The 18,643-nt window shown below is 41.6% G+C and overlaps 1 protein-coding gene across 4 annotated transcripts in view; it reads right to left on the bottom strand.

The window, feature by feature from the left end:
- The window catches only part of PRR5 (proline rich 5), an 86,378-nt gene that overhangs the window by 50,227 nt on the left and 17,508 nt on the right, over positions 1–18,643 (bottom strand). Inside the window, exons 1-3 of one of the 4 annotated variants that reach the window (XM_035310175.1) lie at positions 15,169–15,190; positions 13,804–13,940; positions 423–679 (exon numbers count right to left, since the gene is read on the bottom strand). In XM_035310175.1, coding sequence (XP_035166066.1) covers positions 423–553 — 131 coding nt within the window. In that variant the 5' untranslated portion in view covers positions 554–679; positions 13,804–13,940; positions 15,169–15,190. Of the gene's footprint in view, positions 1–422; positions 680–13,803; positions 13,941–15,168; positions 15,191–18,643 lie in introns of those variants that run through there. The other 3 variants (XM_035310173.1, XM_035310182.1, XM_035310189.1) reach the window with 3 other exon arrangements.

An 18,643-nucleotide genomic window follows, 5' to 3' on the forward strand; every position in this document is an offset into this window, starting at 1 on the left:
TAGTTATGTAGATAAAAATATATACAAATATTATTTTTTATAAAAAAGTCAAATAAACCAAATCCCCTTTGAATGAGGCTATCAAGACAGATGCAAAGACTTATTTGTAGCTGGATCCTTTGAAATGAGCCCTTGTTTGCCACAAGGAAGAGCAGGCTGAGCCATCTGCAGGCAGCACTACTTGCTATAAGCCCTGAGAGAAAGGCTAACAGCAAGGCAACAAAAGATACCCTGGCCTTTTCCTCAAGTGCACATGCCATGGAACATATCCCAAGGCACGAGCCTTGGTGTGCTCTAATCCACCCCAGCTGGGAGCGACCTGCCCTGGGGTGCCAGCCAACAAGAGGCTACCCGTACCCTCACTGCAGCAGCGGCGGAGCGCAGGGCAACTCAGGGGGGCAGGACACTGTGGAAGACCTTACCTGTTCCAGGTAGCGTTGGAGCAGGCCCGTCGCTGCTGGGTCCCCCGCTCATCCAAGGCTGCCTGCTCTCTCTTGCCCAGATCACTGAGGCTGGGCGAACTCATGAACTTCAACCTGCGAAGAGTCCTCATGGTCAAATGTGTGTTTGCGCGTGGCAGCTACAGATACACCATCCTGTTTACACACACACACACGCAGCTGGAGCAGCAGCAGCAGCAATGCGAGCAGTTCCCTCCGTTTGCTGTTCAAAAAAGAAACTTAAAAAAAAAAAAAAAGAGAGAACCAGTCTCTACAGAGCACACCTCTGCCAGCAAGAAAACAAACCTTTAATCAGATCAACTCTGACGTCATGAACTGTGGTTAATAATTTCTCCAGTCCTTTTCAAAAACAAAAGTCGAACTCCCAGCTGTGGCTCGGGCACTTTGAAGGGGCCCCTTCCAACCAGCAGCTACCCAAAGCACGAGGGCTGCCCCCACCCCATCCCTGTCCCCAGAGTCAGGGGTCTGCACTCGGTGCCATGGGGTGCTCCACCTGCCTGAGGACCTGCGCTTCCCTTGGGTGTCTTTGGGGGCTCTGCCAGCACTCCTCAGCCTCGCTCTCTCTCTGTACTCATGAATGGAAATGAAACTGGAGGGCAACAGACAAAAAACACAAAAAAAAACAAAACAAAAACCACTAAACCAACAACAACCACCCAAGCGACCAATGCTGATGCACTGAGACTTTATTGGAAAGTTTCATAATTGCCTGTGCCCTGCCACGTTATGACACAGCACACAGGCTCACTCACTGTCTTGCTCATACACAGACATGCACACACTCCTGTGCTCTGCTCAGGCACAGATGTACTGTTTCTACAAAAACCCCAGGTGTCTTATCTTCAAAGGAAAATCTCTCTCTGACTGCAGCGCTGGAGCTGAAAGTAATCCTGCTACAAGCCCCTCGCCCATGCTAAGTGATTAGCTTCCTCATAAAACAAATGGCTTGCAGCAGACCAAACCAGAGCACAAGAACCGCTCTTCTATTGTTGTGGTGTTTGTCTGCGAACAGTCTGGTGGTGAAAGCTGCAAGGGCTTCTCGCAGAGTCACCTTGCAGAGAAGGGGGCTGGAATACAGCAGGACTTCTTTTTCTGCTCACTTTCTATTTCCATCTGTGATAATCTGTCACCTAGATCCAGACTATACTTGGATTTGTTTGCATTTCAATAGTATCTCAAAGCTTTTATTACTGGAGAACTGATTTTTTTCACAGCGAGATCTGCCCTCTGTGCATCAGTTCTTGAAATATTTTAGTAAAAACTGATTCTTTTCACTACTCGCCAAAGCTCAGCTATGCTATGCTTATCACATATAAATATTTACTTCCCTGATTTATATTTGGTATTACCTTCATGAGAAGCAGTAGCAGAACCACTTGGGAAAACATCATGTTTACCTTGCACTAGTTATAGTAATAGTAGCTTTATACAAATGCGTAACACAATAGAAGGTATATTCCAAAGCATTTCACTTTGGAAGGGACCTACAGCTCCAAATCTAACTTATGGACAAAAGCATTGCTATCTCTGGTCTCCTCCAGATGTTTAAATCCTTCAGAACAAACAAACAAACTAACAAACACAACAATGCACTATGTACACAGCAACAAAAGGAAAACAAACACAGCAATATATCACTGTATTCTACCAAACAAGATGGCTTCTATGGCATACAGATCAGTGACCAAAATAGATACAGCAGAGCACTACTTTGTTCAAACAGGATGAAGGGCGCTCAATTTTTGTGGATAATGCAGCCAGGGAGAGCAGGGGAGCACAACACAATCTAAGTTTTGCAGATAAATGTGCATCTGTGCTGCTATGGGAAACAACTAGTTAGATAAACCTGTGGCAATATAATTCCATCTAATTTCATTTTCCACCCAGCTTGGTTGCTTTTCTGCTGCTCACTTGCTGTGAATGTGATAGGCCTTGCAAATGGTATTATACTGGATTAAACCTCTGGAGTTTTTAACTCTTTGATTCTTTGGCAGCACCAGAGGCTTTATAAACTGCACCCTGATGATGCTGGTATGCCAGCAGCTACATAACAATGTTTCATCTGCTTTTTAAATTCCTCAAAATTCCCAACTTGCTAAAATGCCCAAACCCAAGGAGCTGCTGTGTCAACCTTGGATATGCAAGACAATGCTGCAAAAAGCAGTATTTGGCTTTCCCATAAAACACTGAATCCCCTCCCCCCCCCAAAAAATCTCTTTGAATGTTGAAATATTACACCTATAGAAGTCAGACTATTTTATGCCTCCCCATCAATGTACTTAACCAGTACTAGACCCAGTGTCTATACAACCATAAAGCACATGGGAGAAACAGCATTCCTGTTTTCTAAAAGATTTCTGATGCAGGTAACAGAGGGCAGGCTTTTTCTATGCTTCCTACAATTCCACCTAATCAAATGTTGACTTATGATAAAAATCAATCATCCTCAACAAGGGTTACCTCCACCCGCAATTACATAGCAATACTTCTCATTTACATTGTGCTGTGCATCCCTGGGCATCCTTGACTTCATGGCATTCATTAATTCAGACTGAACAGCTCTGGGGTATGAAGGTAAAATGCATGTCCCACACTCCAGCATTCACAGTGAAGAAGAGAAAGGTGATATGACCTGCCTGGGCCACCTGGTGAGCGGGTGACAGGGATGCCAAGAGATGCAGGGATGCCTGGGCTGGACCTCAAGCCACCGTTCTAGCACGCTTCAGAGGGGACAATGCGGGGCCAGGGCAGCCGGAGGGCAATGAAGAAGGCTGAGCTCCTCACCAGGGTTTGAAGTGCAGCCACTCTTCTGAAGGCACTTCTGAAGAGAGTTGCCGCAATCCAGCACCGCTTCAAGACCAGGGAGCTAACTGGCAGGGGCTGCTCGCTATTGGCCACCAAGAGGGATAAGAGCACTGACCGGGCTACTTGGGAGGGAGGGGAGGGCAGGCAGAGACCCTCCATGGGCTCAATAGCAAATACTACAAGCTTCTTAAATAGAACAACTGCGCTCAGCACATTTGCAGAGCCAAGACTGTAAAGTACTGTTACATTAACTTGTTTAACCCCATTATGCAGTATGCTGTGCTAACACTATTTTACTCTCAAATAATCTGTGGCTCAAAGGTTAAGTGATTTAACCAAAGCCCCGCAACAATCTCAGTGTGGCAGGAAAATCCAGCCCTAGAGCCTGCTCCCTTCCTTCCCCTCCAACATCTCTCCTCATAAAAGCAGGCCTGTCTCTACTTGAAACTGCTCTTTCATCTCTGGGCTGCACATCCTGTGGGTGACTGTGCGGTAAGTTCCTCAACCTCCATGGTTCTGGAGATGAAGGGGGAATCCTGTATACAGGGTACAGCATTCTGTTCGCCTGGAGATGCCTGCTGCCTTGAAGCCTAAAACAATGCACAGGGACATGAATACATGCTGACAATCCAGGAGGCTTTATGCTATTATTACAAGGCAGTGCTAGCATACAGACCCAAGACCTTGGAACATGCACAGCTTTTGAAATAATTGCCAGGGATAACTCTGCAGCTACCTACTGGTATGCCTGTAACACCTGCACCGTTCCTACTGGGAGCTGGGGTTGAAAGTCTGTGTTGCTGCCCCCTGCAAATGTTAAAAAATAAAATAAAGATCCAGACAGAGCTCCCCAAACACTCTCTTGCTTTTGAAAGAAAAAGATATGCCAAAAAAAAAAAAAAGAAAAGAAAAAACCTACACTGTTTTTACTTAACATTATATTAATCTTCACAGTACAATTTTGCAGTCTTCTTACAAGTTTCTTATTGACTGTGGTGAGAGAGGAAAGGAAGTAAAAAGTAATGTTAATGAGCAAGAACATGAAGATATTCACAATTATGTGAAATTCATAATAAAGCTGCCAATGCTGTGACTACTACAGGTCAACATGTCTCTGGCTGTACTCTTCTGCTACTGCAAGGACAGGTTAACACTGCAGCAGGAATGGTGTTAAGTGTGGGGATGCAATCAGGAAGAGAATTTGCTAGGTCAGCTTTATCCACCATAGCCTTGGCATTTAAAAAACAACTCAATAAGTATAAATTTTAACTGGGAAAAAAAAAAAAAAAGTAAAAGAAAAAGAAAAAACGCTAATTCACTTTATCTCCCTTTTTCTCATTAGGGGAAGACGGCAGAAATCCTTATGGAAATGCCATACAGTGCATGCTCTCCAAGAGGCAAAGCACAGAAAGGAATTAAAAGCCTCCCTAGCCAAATGCACTGCAGTTTTTCATAAAACACACCACAAAATTCAGGGCATGCCTCAACATATGCCAAAGCTCAGGAATTAGTCTTCTGAAAAATACAACAACACAATTCTTAAAGGTGCAGCACATCCTGCTGCACTAGCAGAAGGGGGGAGACAGAAGGGGAGAGGGAGATGTGACCACCAGGAAAAATGTGGAAAGAGTGGAGGGGGAAATGAAGTCGCAAACCTTATGACTCACCAATTCCTTTGCTACAACAGCCACATAAAGCTCTTTTTATCATCAGAAAACAGAGGATAAAGAGAATAAAGGAAGTATGAAACCACACAGGGTCTATTTGCACCCTTCCCCCTCCGTCCCACTCACACTGCAACTTCTGGAGATACAGAAAATCTCAAGGAAAATTTCTGCCTGGCATTTATTGAGGCTGGTTATAGGACAGCCTTAGTTTTGCTAGCCCTCACCACAGCCCCACACTGATTTATAGGAGGGCACCTATAAGGCAGCCTTACTGGGCTGCCTCCCCAACCTTCACCAACAGAGCCCCTCTTAAGGCAGAGCTGGGACTTCTGCTCTTCAGCTGGCCACAAGACACACACAGGGTTTCTTTACATTTTACCTCGCTAGAAAGAAGAAATGCTAGAAGACAGTATCTCTCCTTCCTAAACAAGCAGAAGGCAACCCCTCAGAACAGCACTTTGACTATTGCTAGAAAGGGATGTCCTGCCTCCCTTGCCATTTTTGCAGCAACACCCACAAGCACAGTCCATCCTACAAAATTTCAGACCCAATTCGCAGGCAGCCACAGCAGCTGCAGTTCCCCTGCCTGCCTTGGAGATAGACCAATTTCCGTCAACTAAGGACACCCATAATCATTACAACCTGTGGAAGATCAGGGCCCATCTCCCAGGTATTCCCATAACAGTTTTATTCAGCATGTGGCAGAGCAGCATGAATATGCCTAAGAGACTTCCTCAGCAGACACAGAGACCTGCATGTGAGCAAAGGACTACATCAACCACCCATGTCTGGTTTCTTCTCAAAGACTGGCCCATGTCTGCTGGACATTTCTCATCTGCTTACTGACTGTTTGACCCTCTTTTTTTTTTTTTTTTTTGGCTTTTTTGGTTAGCGACCTCCTCAGGAGAAGGAATGGGAAAAGAAAAAGGAGACCAAAACACTATGGTACTAAGACAGTGTTGCAAACCACTCTTCAACTGGCTCCAAGAGAACCAAGTCTTTGACAGGTCATGAATCTAGCAATACCTATACAGACCATCCACAAAGCATCCATGAAACCTCTTTGCCAGCAGAAGTTTTCAGTTCACAGAGCACAACGTAAGCAGTTCTTAAAATACAGTAGATAGCTAAATCTTTTATCCTTGTCCTTCAGGAGATAGAAAATAGGAGACAATTAGGATAGGAATAGGCCCATTATACCCCCTTCCAAAAATATCAGGTTTTACATCACAAGGCAATTACCTCAGCTCATATCATTCCTCATTACCTCCATACAGGCTCTGGGAATTAAAGATAGCACAGTGATCCAATGAGCACAATGGTTACACTGGAGGAGGTGAGAATCAATGCTCTGGGTTACAGGACCTGTGCCAGTATTGCCTTCCATTCACAGCACCTCCAGGGAAGGAGGTGGGCTTCCAAGAACTGGGCATGCCCCATGCCAGGTTTCACTGTTGCCCACTCACCAAATTCACAACCCATTGTAAACAGCTCAGTTTGCACATCATACAAATTCCAAGGCAACCATACAGCTTGACTTTTAAATGAAGGCAGGCCTATAACTGTGATTTCAAAACTGAGGTCTCAGAGTTCTGATCAATAAGCAAATCAAGTGTCTAAAATACTTTGTGCTTTTATTACAAGATTATGAGATAGTGAAAAATTAATCTTACAAAATAACTGAGCTCATAATGGACATGACTTTTTTCTTCCTGAGCTCCATGTGAATTCTTTCCTAAATTGCCTATCTTGCATAATTTTTATTTGGATCCCAGAACACCATGACCTTGATGCAGCAGCTAGAGTATCTCAATGCTGTCTTCTACAGTTATACATGGTACAGTGCCTTCCAAATCTGTGAACCCTGGGAGATCAGAATTGTGTGCTGTGCAGTGCTATTCTTCTTATATCCAAACATTTTTTTAATTCAAGGTCTTCCAAGAAGGCTCTGATTGCTTTGGAAGGTCACCAAGATAAAGAACTTTGATAACTAGCTGAGTTTCTAATAAACTGCACTGGTGGCCAGCTGTTAGTTGCAAGTGATATCCTGGCCTTTCTATCAGCATATGAGAATATGAGCATGGCTGGAAACATGAAGCATGCCTTGAGATTACTACCACCTCCTGTGCATAAGTCAGGGAGGCCACTTCAGCACTGAGCAATGCAAGAGAGAACTCTGCAAATTCAAGGGATCTTTGGCTCTGGTGGTACTACGCTGCTGTTACTTGAATGGTCCTATAGCTCTCTGGAACAAATCTCATAGCCCTGTAAAAGTCACAAAAGCCTAGCCTTCAATACAAAGGGATTCTTTGAAAAAAAAAAAAAAAAACCTTTCTCCCTTAGCATCACGAGATTATATTTTCTTGAGTGGAAAAACTACCAGAGAGGTTTTTGACATAATCCAAAACTGTAACATCTCACTGTACTGTCAATGTTTTCTCAGCATGTTCTGGGAAATCATTTACCTCAAAGGGCAGAGTGCTGGAAATTTTTAGAGTCTATGGCAAGGTCTGGCACAACTCCTTTCACTCTCACCCGAGACCATTGGCCTGCCTCAGTCTTCAGTCAGGCACCAACATGACATCACCGTTTGAGTTATCATCTGGAAGGAATGCCTCATTACCCAGGAGCTAAGGGAAATTCCATTACATTTCCTTCCAGAAAACATTTTATTTTCCCACAAGGTATCAACAACTAGATATGGAGTTGAGGTACTCCTCCCTACCTGGTGTCTGCATGAACATCAGCAACCTCAAGCTATATTGTGAAAGTGAAGAACAGAGGTGTCATTCACAAGTTTTGTGCATGTTCAGAAGTTCTGTCATGTCTTTCTTGATGAGTTCTGCTGCTCAAGTTTTCTTACTCACCAGGTTTTCTTCAGTCATTTCAAAAGATATCTTCTCCAACCTCAGACTATAGAAACTTTTTCACAGCAGAGCAGTTTAAGTTCTCTAAATGTATTTATGAGACTAAAATTCCTGTTTTTTTTTTTTGTTTTGTTTTGTTTTGTTTTGTTTTGTTTTTTTTTTTCCAGAAAACTATTGGGAACCACAATAGTTTTCAGCTTCAAGGCACCGGGACATGTGAGCCATCCAAGGTCTTTCAGACTTGCTGCTAGTGCCAGCAGTTTGAAAGCCCACACATACTGAGCTCTCCACTCCTAAACAGAAAGCTGGAAGGATTTATCTCAGGAATGACTTACAGATGCCTTCCTGGACAGCTGGGATCCTGGTAAGGAAGGCCCTGGTCCCGGTTCCTAGGATGTATGGCTCCTTTGTAAAGAAAGCCCCAGGCCAGGTAGTCCTGGGCTTGTAGCAAGCATTTCCTTGCATCTCTTTCTTGGAGGCATACTTCATTTTGGGAAACTGGAAAAAAGAATAAACTGAAGACCTCTAACAAATGGGGCTGTAGTCAATTCCATGCTCAAATCAGTGTCTCAGCTCCTTTTGATACTTTGGTCTTTGGAAACTAGCTGGCACCAAATGTCACCAAGTGAATAAACCCTCCTTTCCCCACATCTTGCTTTTGCTCTGTTCCCCACAGACAGCTGAACCTGAGGGTAGAACAGCATGATGCTTTCAAGCACTGCTTTTCCTATTCCTCCTGCTAGGGGCCTGCTGTTTGCAGCAAGAGGCACTGGCCCCGTTTCCCACCAAGGCAGTGGCCTTCGACCCGCCAGGGCAGCCCCAACACCGCACAGGCTCCTCCATTGCCTTTGCCAAAGCTTCCAGCAAAAGGGCTGTAGGAGCAGGCTCCCTGTCAACAAGTCTTCACTTTTTGCCCTTCATCTGCTTTTTGCCACAATGCACATCCATAAAGATTTAGTCTCACCTGCAGTACTTTGGTACTTGCCAACTACAGGCCACGAGAAAGAAGATAAAGGGAAGCAACCTTTCCCCACAAACTCTTTATTTTATTTTTCTTGATCTTCTCTGAGACTACAAAAGGTCAGTTTGGGATTTAATTTTGACCTGCATAACGTTTTGGCTTGCTTTGTATTTATTCCAAGTGAGTTCACCTACTTCTGCAGAAACAAAAGGTCATGAAACCAGTGAATTTTGTCTCTCCTAAAAAAAGGGGAACTGCTTTCTAGGGAGCAAATTACCAATGAAGTGTACTGAAATATAAGAAAATGTAAAAATATATTCTGTTGCTGCTGGGCAGGTGGAACTATAACCAGAGCTAAGTGTAATTAGAAAATGTGTAAGGATGTACTTTGGATGCTGCTTCCTTGCACCGATTTTTAAGCAATCAGTTTAATTTGATTGATGATCACAGGGAAAAAAATGAACCAGAATTTTGTTTTATTTTTCTAAAAACAAAACAAAACAAAACAACAATTGCTATTTTCCTTTCTGAAATATTTGCCTATGCAGCACTAGGTGCCAGCACAAAGACTCGGAGACTGGGAGAAGGAAGGATAGGAAAGGGAGAGTTGCATCACTTTACACGTAAAATAAATCTAAGCCAATCCATATTAGCTCTCAGCTAATACTCCATCTGTTAAGAGAGAGAGAGAGAGAGAGAGAGAGAGAGAGAGAGAGAGTGTAAACTCAGAGGGATTAGAGCATCTACAATTGAACTTTTGATTCAGACTGGCATAAAGATAGTGTTTAAAATCCAGGCTTTTGGTTCATTGACTCCATTTGAGTTCCCTTAGTTCAAGAATTTAGTGTGTTGTTTGAAATGTAAATGCATCTAAACTTATTTTGCTGTAATAAAAGAGAAATTTTCTGAGTTCATTGCTTCCTACCTATGCTTTCAAATAAAAATCTTCTGGGGTTCAAGCATTTTAAAGAATATTTGGAAAGGCAAAATGCCTTCCAACATTACTGTAGGTACTCAGTAGTCTTTAAAAAAAAAGTTTAAGGTCTTTAATTTTTAAAGGCTGAATCCGTAACGTTGTATAACTATTTTTCCCTGTGAGAGGACCTAAACTTTTGTAACTATGAAGAAATGCATTCAAAATTATCAGCTACTTTGTTAAGTCCTAGTTAAGAGGCTTAATGAAAATATGCCCAGGACCCACTAGCATTTATCTGTGTAGTTTTCTTATTATTTTATCAAGAAATGCTATTTAGTCAAAGTCTAGTGTTGAAAAAGCTAGAAAAAAACAAAACTAAACTAAACAATTCAGCTTAAAACCAGAACACAGATTTTAAAGAAATCCCCAATAATAATAATTTTCAAGCTCACATCATCATTTATACCCAATTCATGACATTTGAAGGCCTTATTTTGATAATTCTCATTATTTAACTTTTGGAAGATTATTCAAACGTCAATAAGGTGACCTGTCTTCCTTTGCTTAGCCCTATGGAAGCTGAGTTGCATTTGCATGGAGTTGGGGAAAAAAGAAAAGTGAAAGATACATTTTTCATTCCTTTACTTAAATCAGCTACATAGGTGATATTGTTATTTCAGATACATTAAGCTAGGTAAATCAACAGATGATAGAATATTTATGCTTTTATCTACTTTTCTACTGTCTGTATTTTACTGAGATAGTAAATAAAGAAAAGGAAGAAAACTGTGAATACCATTTTAAATCATTCCTTCCTCTTGATTTAATTGTCCACAAGAGAGCTGAGGAAAAGAGACAGGACACTCATGACTGCAGAGACAGCAGCATAGTAACCTGGAGGTCAGAACTGAATAGTGAAATTAAGGTTGAGATAAAGGTCAGTCACTGCAGCTTGGTCTTTGCATTTTTTAAGTTAATTCAACACCAGCTACCAGGAAATGAAGTAATGGACATTGGGAGTGAGACATGCATGTGTCTGACAAGTAGAGACATACAGGGAAACTTAGACCTCATTTTATAGGTGCTGGGAAAAAAAGCAGGCACAGCTATGCTACACTTCATCACATACTGTAAAGATATTTAAAGCTGCTTAGGTAGGACATGCTTGGAAGTGTCTCTTCTCACCACTAACTGCAAAGAGAATGTAATGTGAATAGTTCGGTTATGGTTACAGTGTTCTCAGCTGTAAATGTATCAAACTAGAAGAGATTAATCTCATTCCCAGTCTCCTACCACCTCACTGATTATGAAACAAGTATAAATAATTTGGCGTCCTACTAATGAATGTTTCACTTTCCTGAGTACATGCTCCGACCCTAGATGAAGAGACCTTTGGGAGTTATCTTGTGTTTCCAGGCTCAGCTGGTATTTCAAACAGGGAGATATTAAATTAGGAGTATTTGAAGGAGAGTCTGCCAGTGGGACTGACCAAAGGCATCACAGGATTCAGAGAAAAGATTCAGAGAAAAGGGCCAAGGGGCCAAGCGCCTTCAATGGGACTTCCCAAACAGAAAGGACAATTGGATGTGCTGGTAAAGAGCATCTTCTGGCTAAGGAATCAGTTGAGATTTTTAAGGAAGAGTTGAGCTGAGACTAACAACCACTCCAGCAGTGGACAAGAATTAAAAAAATGAATGAAGATATTGCCAGGTTCTCTTGTTTTTATTGGAGGAGGAGAAAAAAGGGAGCAAACAGTTTTGCTAAGAACTTCTTATAGTACTACTAATTATGAAAAGATTGTGTGCTTATTAGCTGTGACATAGTAAGCATTGTTAACCTTCTTCATCCTTCAAAATTTTCACCAACTTCCTTCTCCTTGTGAGCACAGCAACCACATCACTTTGCTGTTTCTGATTATGCCCCTGTCATGCCAAGACTTCCCTGAGCTGGATTGAAGCCTGGGATATTTCCACTTACTCATATGGGTCTCTACACATCCAGAAAGTTAAATGAATGCACTAACACTTACAAAGGCCATGGCCCGCAGATGTAAACTGATGAGGGACTGAAACCTTCAACACGTGTTTTCTATGGTCCCCGTTACCACAGGACTGCAATCCTGACTAAGACATTTGAATTATATCACACCACAATGAAAAACAAATAATAAATATAACTGTGAAAATATGCAAACTGTAGGAATATCACATTTGAATACATTGCTGCACTTAAAGCCACAAGCATCACTTAAAGTCTACTATATCACCAGCAAGCGAGAAGTTATGATTTTTGCAATGCAAAAAAATAAGCATTTATCAAATGTTAGGTTTGCAGCATGCAGGCAGTGTTTCTCCATGAGACATTGGTATTTCGAGTCAGCCAACACTTCTGAGGTACTGGTGAGTTGTTCAAGCCTTAACTTCTACTAATGCCTCACATGGTGGGAATTCCAGTCAGTCTGTCCATCACAGTAAGGTTACAGATTACACAGTACTCCATAAACAGTTTACAGTGGAATAGTTTGCAAATGCTCTGCTTGGAACAGAAGGCACGCATATGTCCAATTGTTTACTCTGAGATGCAATCATTTACAATAGCAAGAACAAAAAGTTTAACAACAAACAAGCCAAAGATGGAGTGTTTGCAGCAAACTTTTCAAAATACGTCAGTGAAGCATTAAATCAGTGTTTACTTCTGCTTGCAATGGCTGAATCCTCTAGCATCAATATTTAGAGATGCTGCCAGCAGAACTCATGCTTAATAACAGATTACTTGGTAGATTACTAATTTAGCAAACAACCGACGTGGGTATTTGTTTTAGATAAGGCTGCAAAGTTCAGAAGCAGAAATTTTCTGGGCATGCTTGAAATAACGTGGACATAGGTATCAGGAATTTCCTGACCAAGTTATACCCAGATTCTTACCTCAACTTTTCCACAGGAGTTGAGAGCAATACCCACACTCATATTTTTCATCATCTGAGACCCATCACTGTACACACAGCTGACAAGTACCCTCTCTGCTACTCGTGCCACTAACTCACTTCTCAAGGAATAGGTAAAAACACTCTTGAAATCCTTGCAAAAAGGTGCAGCAGAATGGAAAATTATTTCTCTCACTTTTAAAAAATTGCATGCAGTTTAAATATGAAGCTAAATACTGCTGTGGGTTGCACTGCATATGGTGCAAGGCCCTAGTGGAGCTGCAAGATGTATCATGCCTACCTACCCATACAGCCTGGGATGAGACAAAATAAACACTGTGGCAAAATCCAGCTATAACTGTAATGAGGTAGCATGGAGTAGGCATTTCCATCATTTACATCTTGACAAAAATTTGGACGAAAACATGCATTACCACCAAATAAATCAAAACAAAGGTTTTAAAGGCTGAACCCTTTAGAAAAGACCTGTTCACTTAAATATCACAGAAAAAAACAAACAAACAAACAAACAAACAAAAAAACTGAAGCCATAGCAAAGTTTAGCTCATGCAGCTTAGTGATAAAGTAATTCTTATAGAGAAAATAAAAATGTTAATATGTTCAGAAAGAAAATTCTTTTGTAGGAAGAAACTAGCAATTGTTTTCTAAGAAAATGTATAAGTTGCTTTGAAAAAATAAGAGTTACCACACGTGATGATAATATCAAAAGAAAAACAGAACATCAAGGACAGATTAAGAACATCGACTTTTCCATCACAAATACACATACACACACTGCCATACACACTCTCCATTAATGACTCCCTTCCTCCATAAAAAAACCTTAAATCTCAAATGCTAACCCAATTCTAGCACTGAATAATAATGAACTTGAGATGGTTGTGCCAAGCACCTCTGCAGAAATAGCTGCAGCTGTTTAAGATACTACTAGCACTCAGCTGTTTGGTGCTGCTTCTCACCCCCAATATAGGTCATTTGAGAATTCTTCATACACTTCAGTGCACAGTCTGCCAGTGCAGCTTAATATTATTCTGCAGTGGTTTTCTGCCTATGATCTTGGTGAAGAAGAGATACTGGAAGAGAAATGCTAACCCTAGTCTGTCCAACAAAAGGTACTCTCCAGGTGTCTGAAATTGGAAACATTTTCCCATTGCAGATAATGCTGCAGAAACATTTGCTTACCTGCTGAAAGGAGAAGAAAACAGGACTGAATAGCAGATAGTGAAGACTCTGCAGCAGGTTTCCAAGAATCACATGAAAATTCTTTACAGGTGATACAATTTGGTTAAAAAATCATCCCGTTGCAAAAAAAGGCACCTCTGCAAGAAAAAATGAACCAAAAGGTAGTATTGCATATATTGCCATTTGAAGAACAGTTTTTCAAGTGTGCTAATACCAAGTAAGTTGTACCAAGCCAGTACTAGTAAGTTGATACAAAATACACACACAAGTGAAACAACTGCAGTACTCAGTGCTGTTCCACGTGCCATCACTGAGATAACTAAACATTTTTTCTTGTACATTTCCCAACCTTGCTTTTTCTTCTTTAAGGGGGAATCAACTCATTGACAAGAGTGCTAATAGCTGCGCTTACCACTAAGGAGGACAAGAATTTCCATTAGCATGCAGTCTGCAAGTACTTCTGTGTCCCAACGCTAAAGAGGTGGCAGAAAAAACAATTTGAAATAAGTTTCAGGGTTTGCAATGATTGCCTTTGGAGAGCAGCTGTCCTATAGGACCCAGAAAAATCTTAAAAGCACCATTTAAAAATAGCAGAAATTCTTTCATTAGGGCTTCAAATAATGGTTGCAATATCACCACGCATCCTGAGATGGTCTTGAAGTGCCTCTCTGAGATGCCAGCTAATGCAATAAACAACCTGAAGTGGGCATCTCGCTGCAGCATAGAATTTATTCTTATGCAACTTCTAACCTCAGTACAAGCATCTTCATAATATTAATTTTTTTTTTAATCACTGGTCGGTATATAGCATGTAATACTAAAAATGTGTGTGTGTATATATATATATATATGTATACACAGACACACAACACACGCACCAGTGTACACATTCTGACTATGGCTCTTCAATGCCATGCACTTTGCATAGTCATTTGTACCACCACACTGCTAAATCTAGCTAGAAGTAATATACAGATAGCCTTTTTGACTTAGTTTATCCTGAATACAAAATGCTCTTGTTTTAGTTTTGTAGCATTTCATAACCGCTTTGCAAGGATGTAAATAACTTTACCTGTTTAAAAAAATGTATTTTAGGATTAATCTTTCATGCATTTGAGAGCACTAAATGATCACCTTATACTCCTGCCTTTTGTCTGCTCTATGAGTGTGAACTTCATTCTTTTACCACTTGTTTTAGTCATAGGCAGAGGTGTTTGTTTAAATAACACTTGTGAGAAGTCAGTGGGTTTTGACTACAACACATTAAGGAGCACACACACAAGCAGCTTGGTAGACAGCGTGCAGACTTGGAGACATGATCTGCAGCTTGTAGGCTACAGAGGCACAACGTGACATTTTGAATACCTGGGGGCAAGGTAAGGAAACCAACCTTCTCAGCAACACACACACATGTGAAAGAAGACACATGAACATATTTCAAGTGAGGTACATGTAGCAAATGCTTAAACATTGTGCACTGGAAAAACAAACAAACAAACAAACATCCTATACCAACAAAAACTCCTGTGGACACAAATAGGTGTCCCAATATATGAAAAACTGCTCTAAGCAAAGCAAGCTGCATGAGGGCAGAGCTTTCTTGACACAGCTGAGTTTTTATTAAGAACACCTGCCAAAACTGCTAGAATGGTTAGAACAATGGAGGTCTTGCAGAAGCCATGAACAGCTCAGCTCTGCTAGAAGTGGATACTATCAAAGCACATACCTAAAATAATAGGCTTTGTCATGAATTTTGACTTTTTTTCATCCCTGCTTAAAAGACAAATTAAAGACTCTTCATCTTTTCTCAAATTTAAAGGATATGAGAATCCCCACTGAGTTTGGACATAAAGTGTAACAACAGCTATTTGGTTCTTAAAAGATTAGATGCTTATGGGTCTGAAAATACTGTTTTGCCTGGAGATTCTGCTTTGACATTTCAGTGCCAGCAGATAAAAAAAAAAAAAAAAATCCTCCCTTCTTCTGGTAACCTGTGATAACTTGATTAGCTGGGATAATAAACAAACATCATAATGCTATTTTTTCCAGGATGGTGCACATGTGTTATTTCAGAACAAAACTCCACTGCCTTTTTTTTTTTTTTTTAAATTTTAGTTGACCTAACTTTGATGATTAAAGCTCAGCTATTCCTTCAATGTATGGAGCATATATTTAAAAAAAACAACAACTTGTGAATTACGTTTATCTTGCTTTCATCTAATATCTTGTACATCTCAAACTCTTTATAGGTTCAGGGGAAAAGCAAAGAGAGAACACATTAAAAAAAAACAACACATATGATGCTGTTGTACAAAAGTTGTAGGAGCTTGTAATTAATTAAGCATATTCTTTGCACCAGCTGAGCAATCAGTATGTTATGTTGGCAGGTAGAGCCAATCAAGAATTCATAATGCTTTTTGTTAGCAAGGGTTGAGAACATGACTGAAAGCAGAAGCAGTATTTTAGAACCATTCCAGTTTTCACAGGCACAGCACAACTTACTGATCCATCCACCTTGCTACAGGGAAAGCAGCAATAAAAATCCCAACCCAAAATACTTTGGCAGACACAGCCACAATGTTATAGTTTTAGGGCCCAAAACCTCCAGACCAGCATTGATGTAAACATGAGCCCAGAGGTGCTGGGACCCCAAATATTCCACAAATCCAGCTGCAGCCCTCCTGCTCAGAGCAAGAGGGCAGTCCAATTTCCAGGTATGCACTGTACCTGATGCAGGGGAGGAAAACGTATGCATGCTGGTGGAGTTCAAAATGCTTCTTCTGGCAGAGAGGGTAGTTGCCAAAATACTACTAACTATTCAAAATTGTATCGTAAACCACAGACAGGATAAATGCCTCAGAGGTGCAGCATAAGCAATGGATTAATATAAGTGCCCTTCTTTTCTAAACGACTAACTTTTTCGTGAGCGTGGGTGAAACTCATTGTTTTCATACTGCAGGAACTTGCTCAGCTAAGGGAATGAACGTCAGCTCCTACACAGGACTGAAAACAGAGCTGCTGCAAATTCCTATTTCAGTTGAACTGACACATTTGCCCACTGACACCTACTGCTTAGCCAGATGCGGCCGAAGGAATCAGTCACACAGACTAATTTGTGCTATTACTGCGCATGTCTTTCCAGTCAGCCTGGAGTGACCGGCAAATAACATCCATCTTTAGTGACTGCAGTCAACAAAGATGCAAGCCAAGAATGCTAGACAGAAACAGCGGTTGTAACTAAACTACAGTCAGCCTGACATGATTGAGGTCTGCTGTGTGAAAGCCCACAGCAGCAATGTTACAGACCTTCTACCAGACCACATTAATTTGGGGCCAAAATGACCAGTAGGAACATCAATGGCTGGAAATTGTGAAGGCTAGGTCACTACTTCATGGTTTTGCAAGCTCAGCTAAATCAACCAGAAGCGTGCAAAGAAGTGCATGGAAGAATGAATCAACAATGCATCAATATAAAAAACACCATCTGTATGCTCTGTGTTACACCTCAAATTATAGACATGTAGATTTTCCTCAGTGGTGACTAAGCCTCATTTCAGTTTATGAAGGGAGTGGCTTTTTGTGCTCATGGCCTTCCCCTCCCTGACCATTTAACAAACTAGCATACAACTGTTCCCTGCAATCAAAACCATGTGGTTCAGAATAGGCTATAGCGGGCTTCCCAGTTGCCCTCATTCATTCATTTTTTCAGACTTATGGAAGATTTGAAGGTATAAGATGATGTATGCATGTGTTTAATTTTGCCAAAGATAAAAGATGTCTATTTCCTCTGGGATGCATTTCAATGATCTTAGTTTTTTCTCTCTCTTTTTTTTTTAAAAGTGTCTCTTTGATTGAAACTCATACCATAAATTCAAATTATAATAGGAGGATGAATTCTGATGAATCCCTGGCTGCAGAAATCAACAGGAAAAGTCTTGTTGCCTTTCCCTGGGGCAACACTGTACCTCAGACAAATAACATGATTGTTCTTAATGCTGACTTCTTCTAGCTCAATTTTTTGCTGACAATTCGTTGCCATTCCACATACCTCTGAGTTTTTCTGCTGCAGTAGTGACACTTAATCTGCCAAGAATAACAAAACTTTAACAGGATCAGCTTAGTCCAAAAGCACCAAAAGATCTCCTCACTTATCTTAGATTATGACTTTCTCCACCCTCAAAACTCCTATTTATACCTCTCTTATCCTTCATTTCCCATACACAGAGTCTTAATTATAAAGACTATCTGATTGCATGGACCAAAGTGCTGCTTTCACAGTGTAGTGGGTTTATGTGACAAGGTTTTGGTAGCAGGGGACCATAGGGGTGGCTTCTGTGAGAAGGATCTAGAAGCTGCCCCATGTTTGGTAAGGGCCCCACTGCTGACCAGAACTGAGCCAATAAGTGATGTTGTTTGCGCCTCTGTGAGAGCATATTTAAGACAGGAAAAAAAAAAAAACGCTGCGCCACACAGCAGCTGGGAGAGTGAGAGGAGTGAGGAACAGCCTTGCAGGCGCCAAGGTCAGTGAAGAAGGAGGGGGAGAGGTGCTCCAGGCGCCGGAGCAGAAGTCCCCTGCAGCCTGTGGTGAGGACCATGGTGAAGCAGGCTGTCCCCCTGCAGCCCATGGAGTACCACGGTGGAGCAGGGTTCCACGCTGCAGCCCGTGGAGGAGACCACGGTGGAGCAGGTGGCCCTGCACCAACGGAGACTGCGGCCTGTGGAAGACCCCTGCCGGAGCAGATTCTGGGCCGGACCTGCAGCCCGTGGAGAGGAGACCACGCAGGAGCAGGTGACCTGGCAGGAGCTGCTGCCCGTGGGGGACCCAGGTTGGAGCAGTTTG

The sequence above is a fragment of the Oxyura jamaicensis genome, chromosome 1 (assembly GCF_011077185.1).
Source record: "Oxyura jamaicensis isolate SHBP4307 breed ruddy duck chromosome 1, BPBGC_Ojam_1.0, whole genome shotgun sequence".
NCBI classification, from domain to species: domain Eukaryota; kingdom Metazoa; phylum Chordata; class Aves; order Anseriformes; family Anatidae; genus Oxyura; species Oxyura jamaicensis.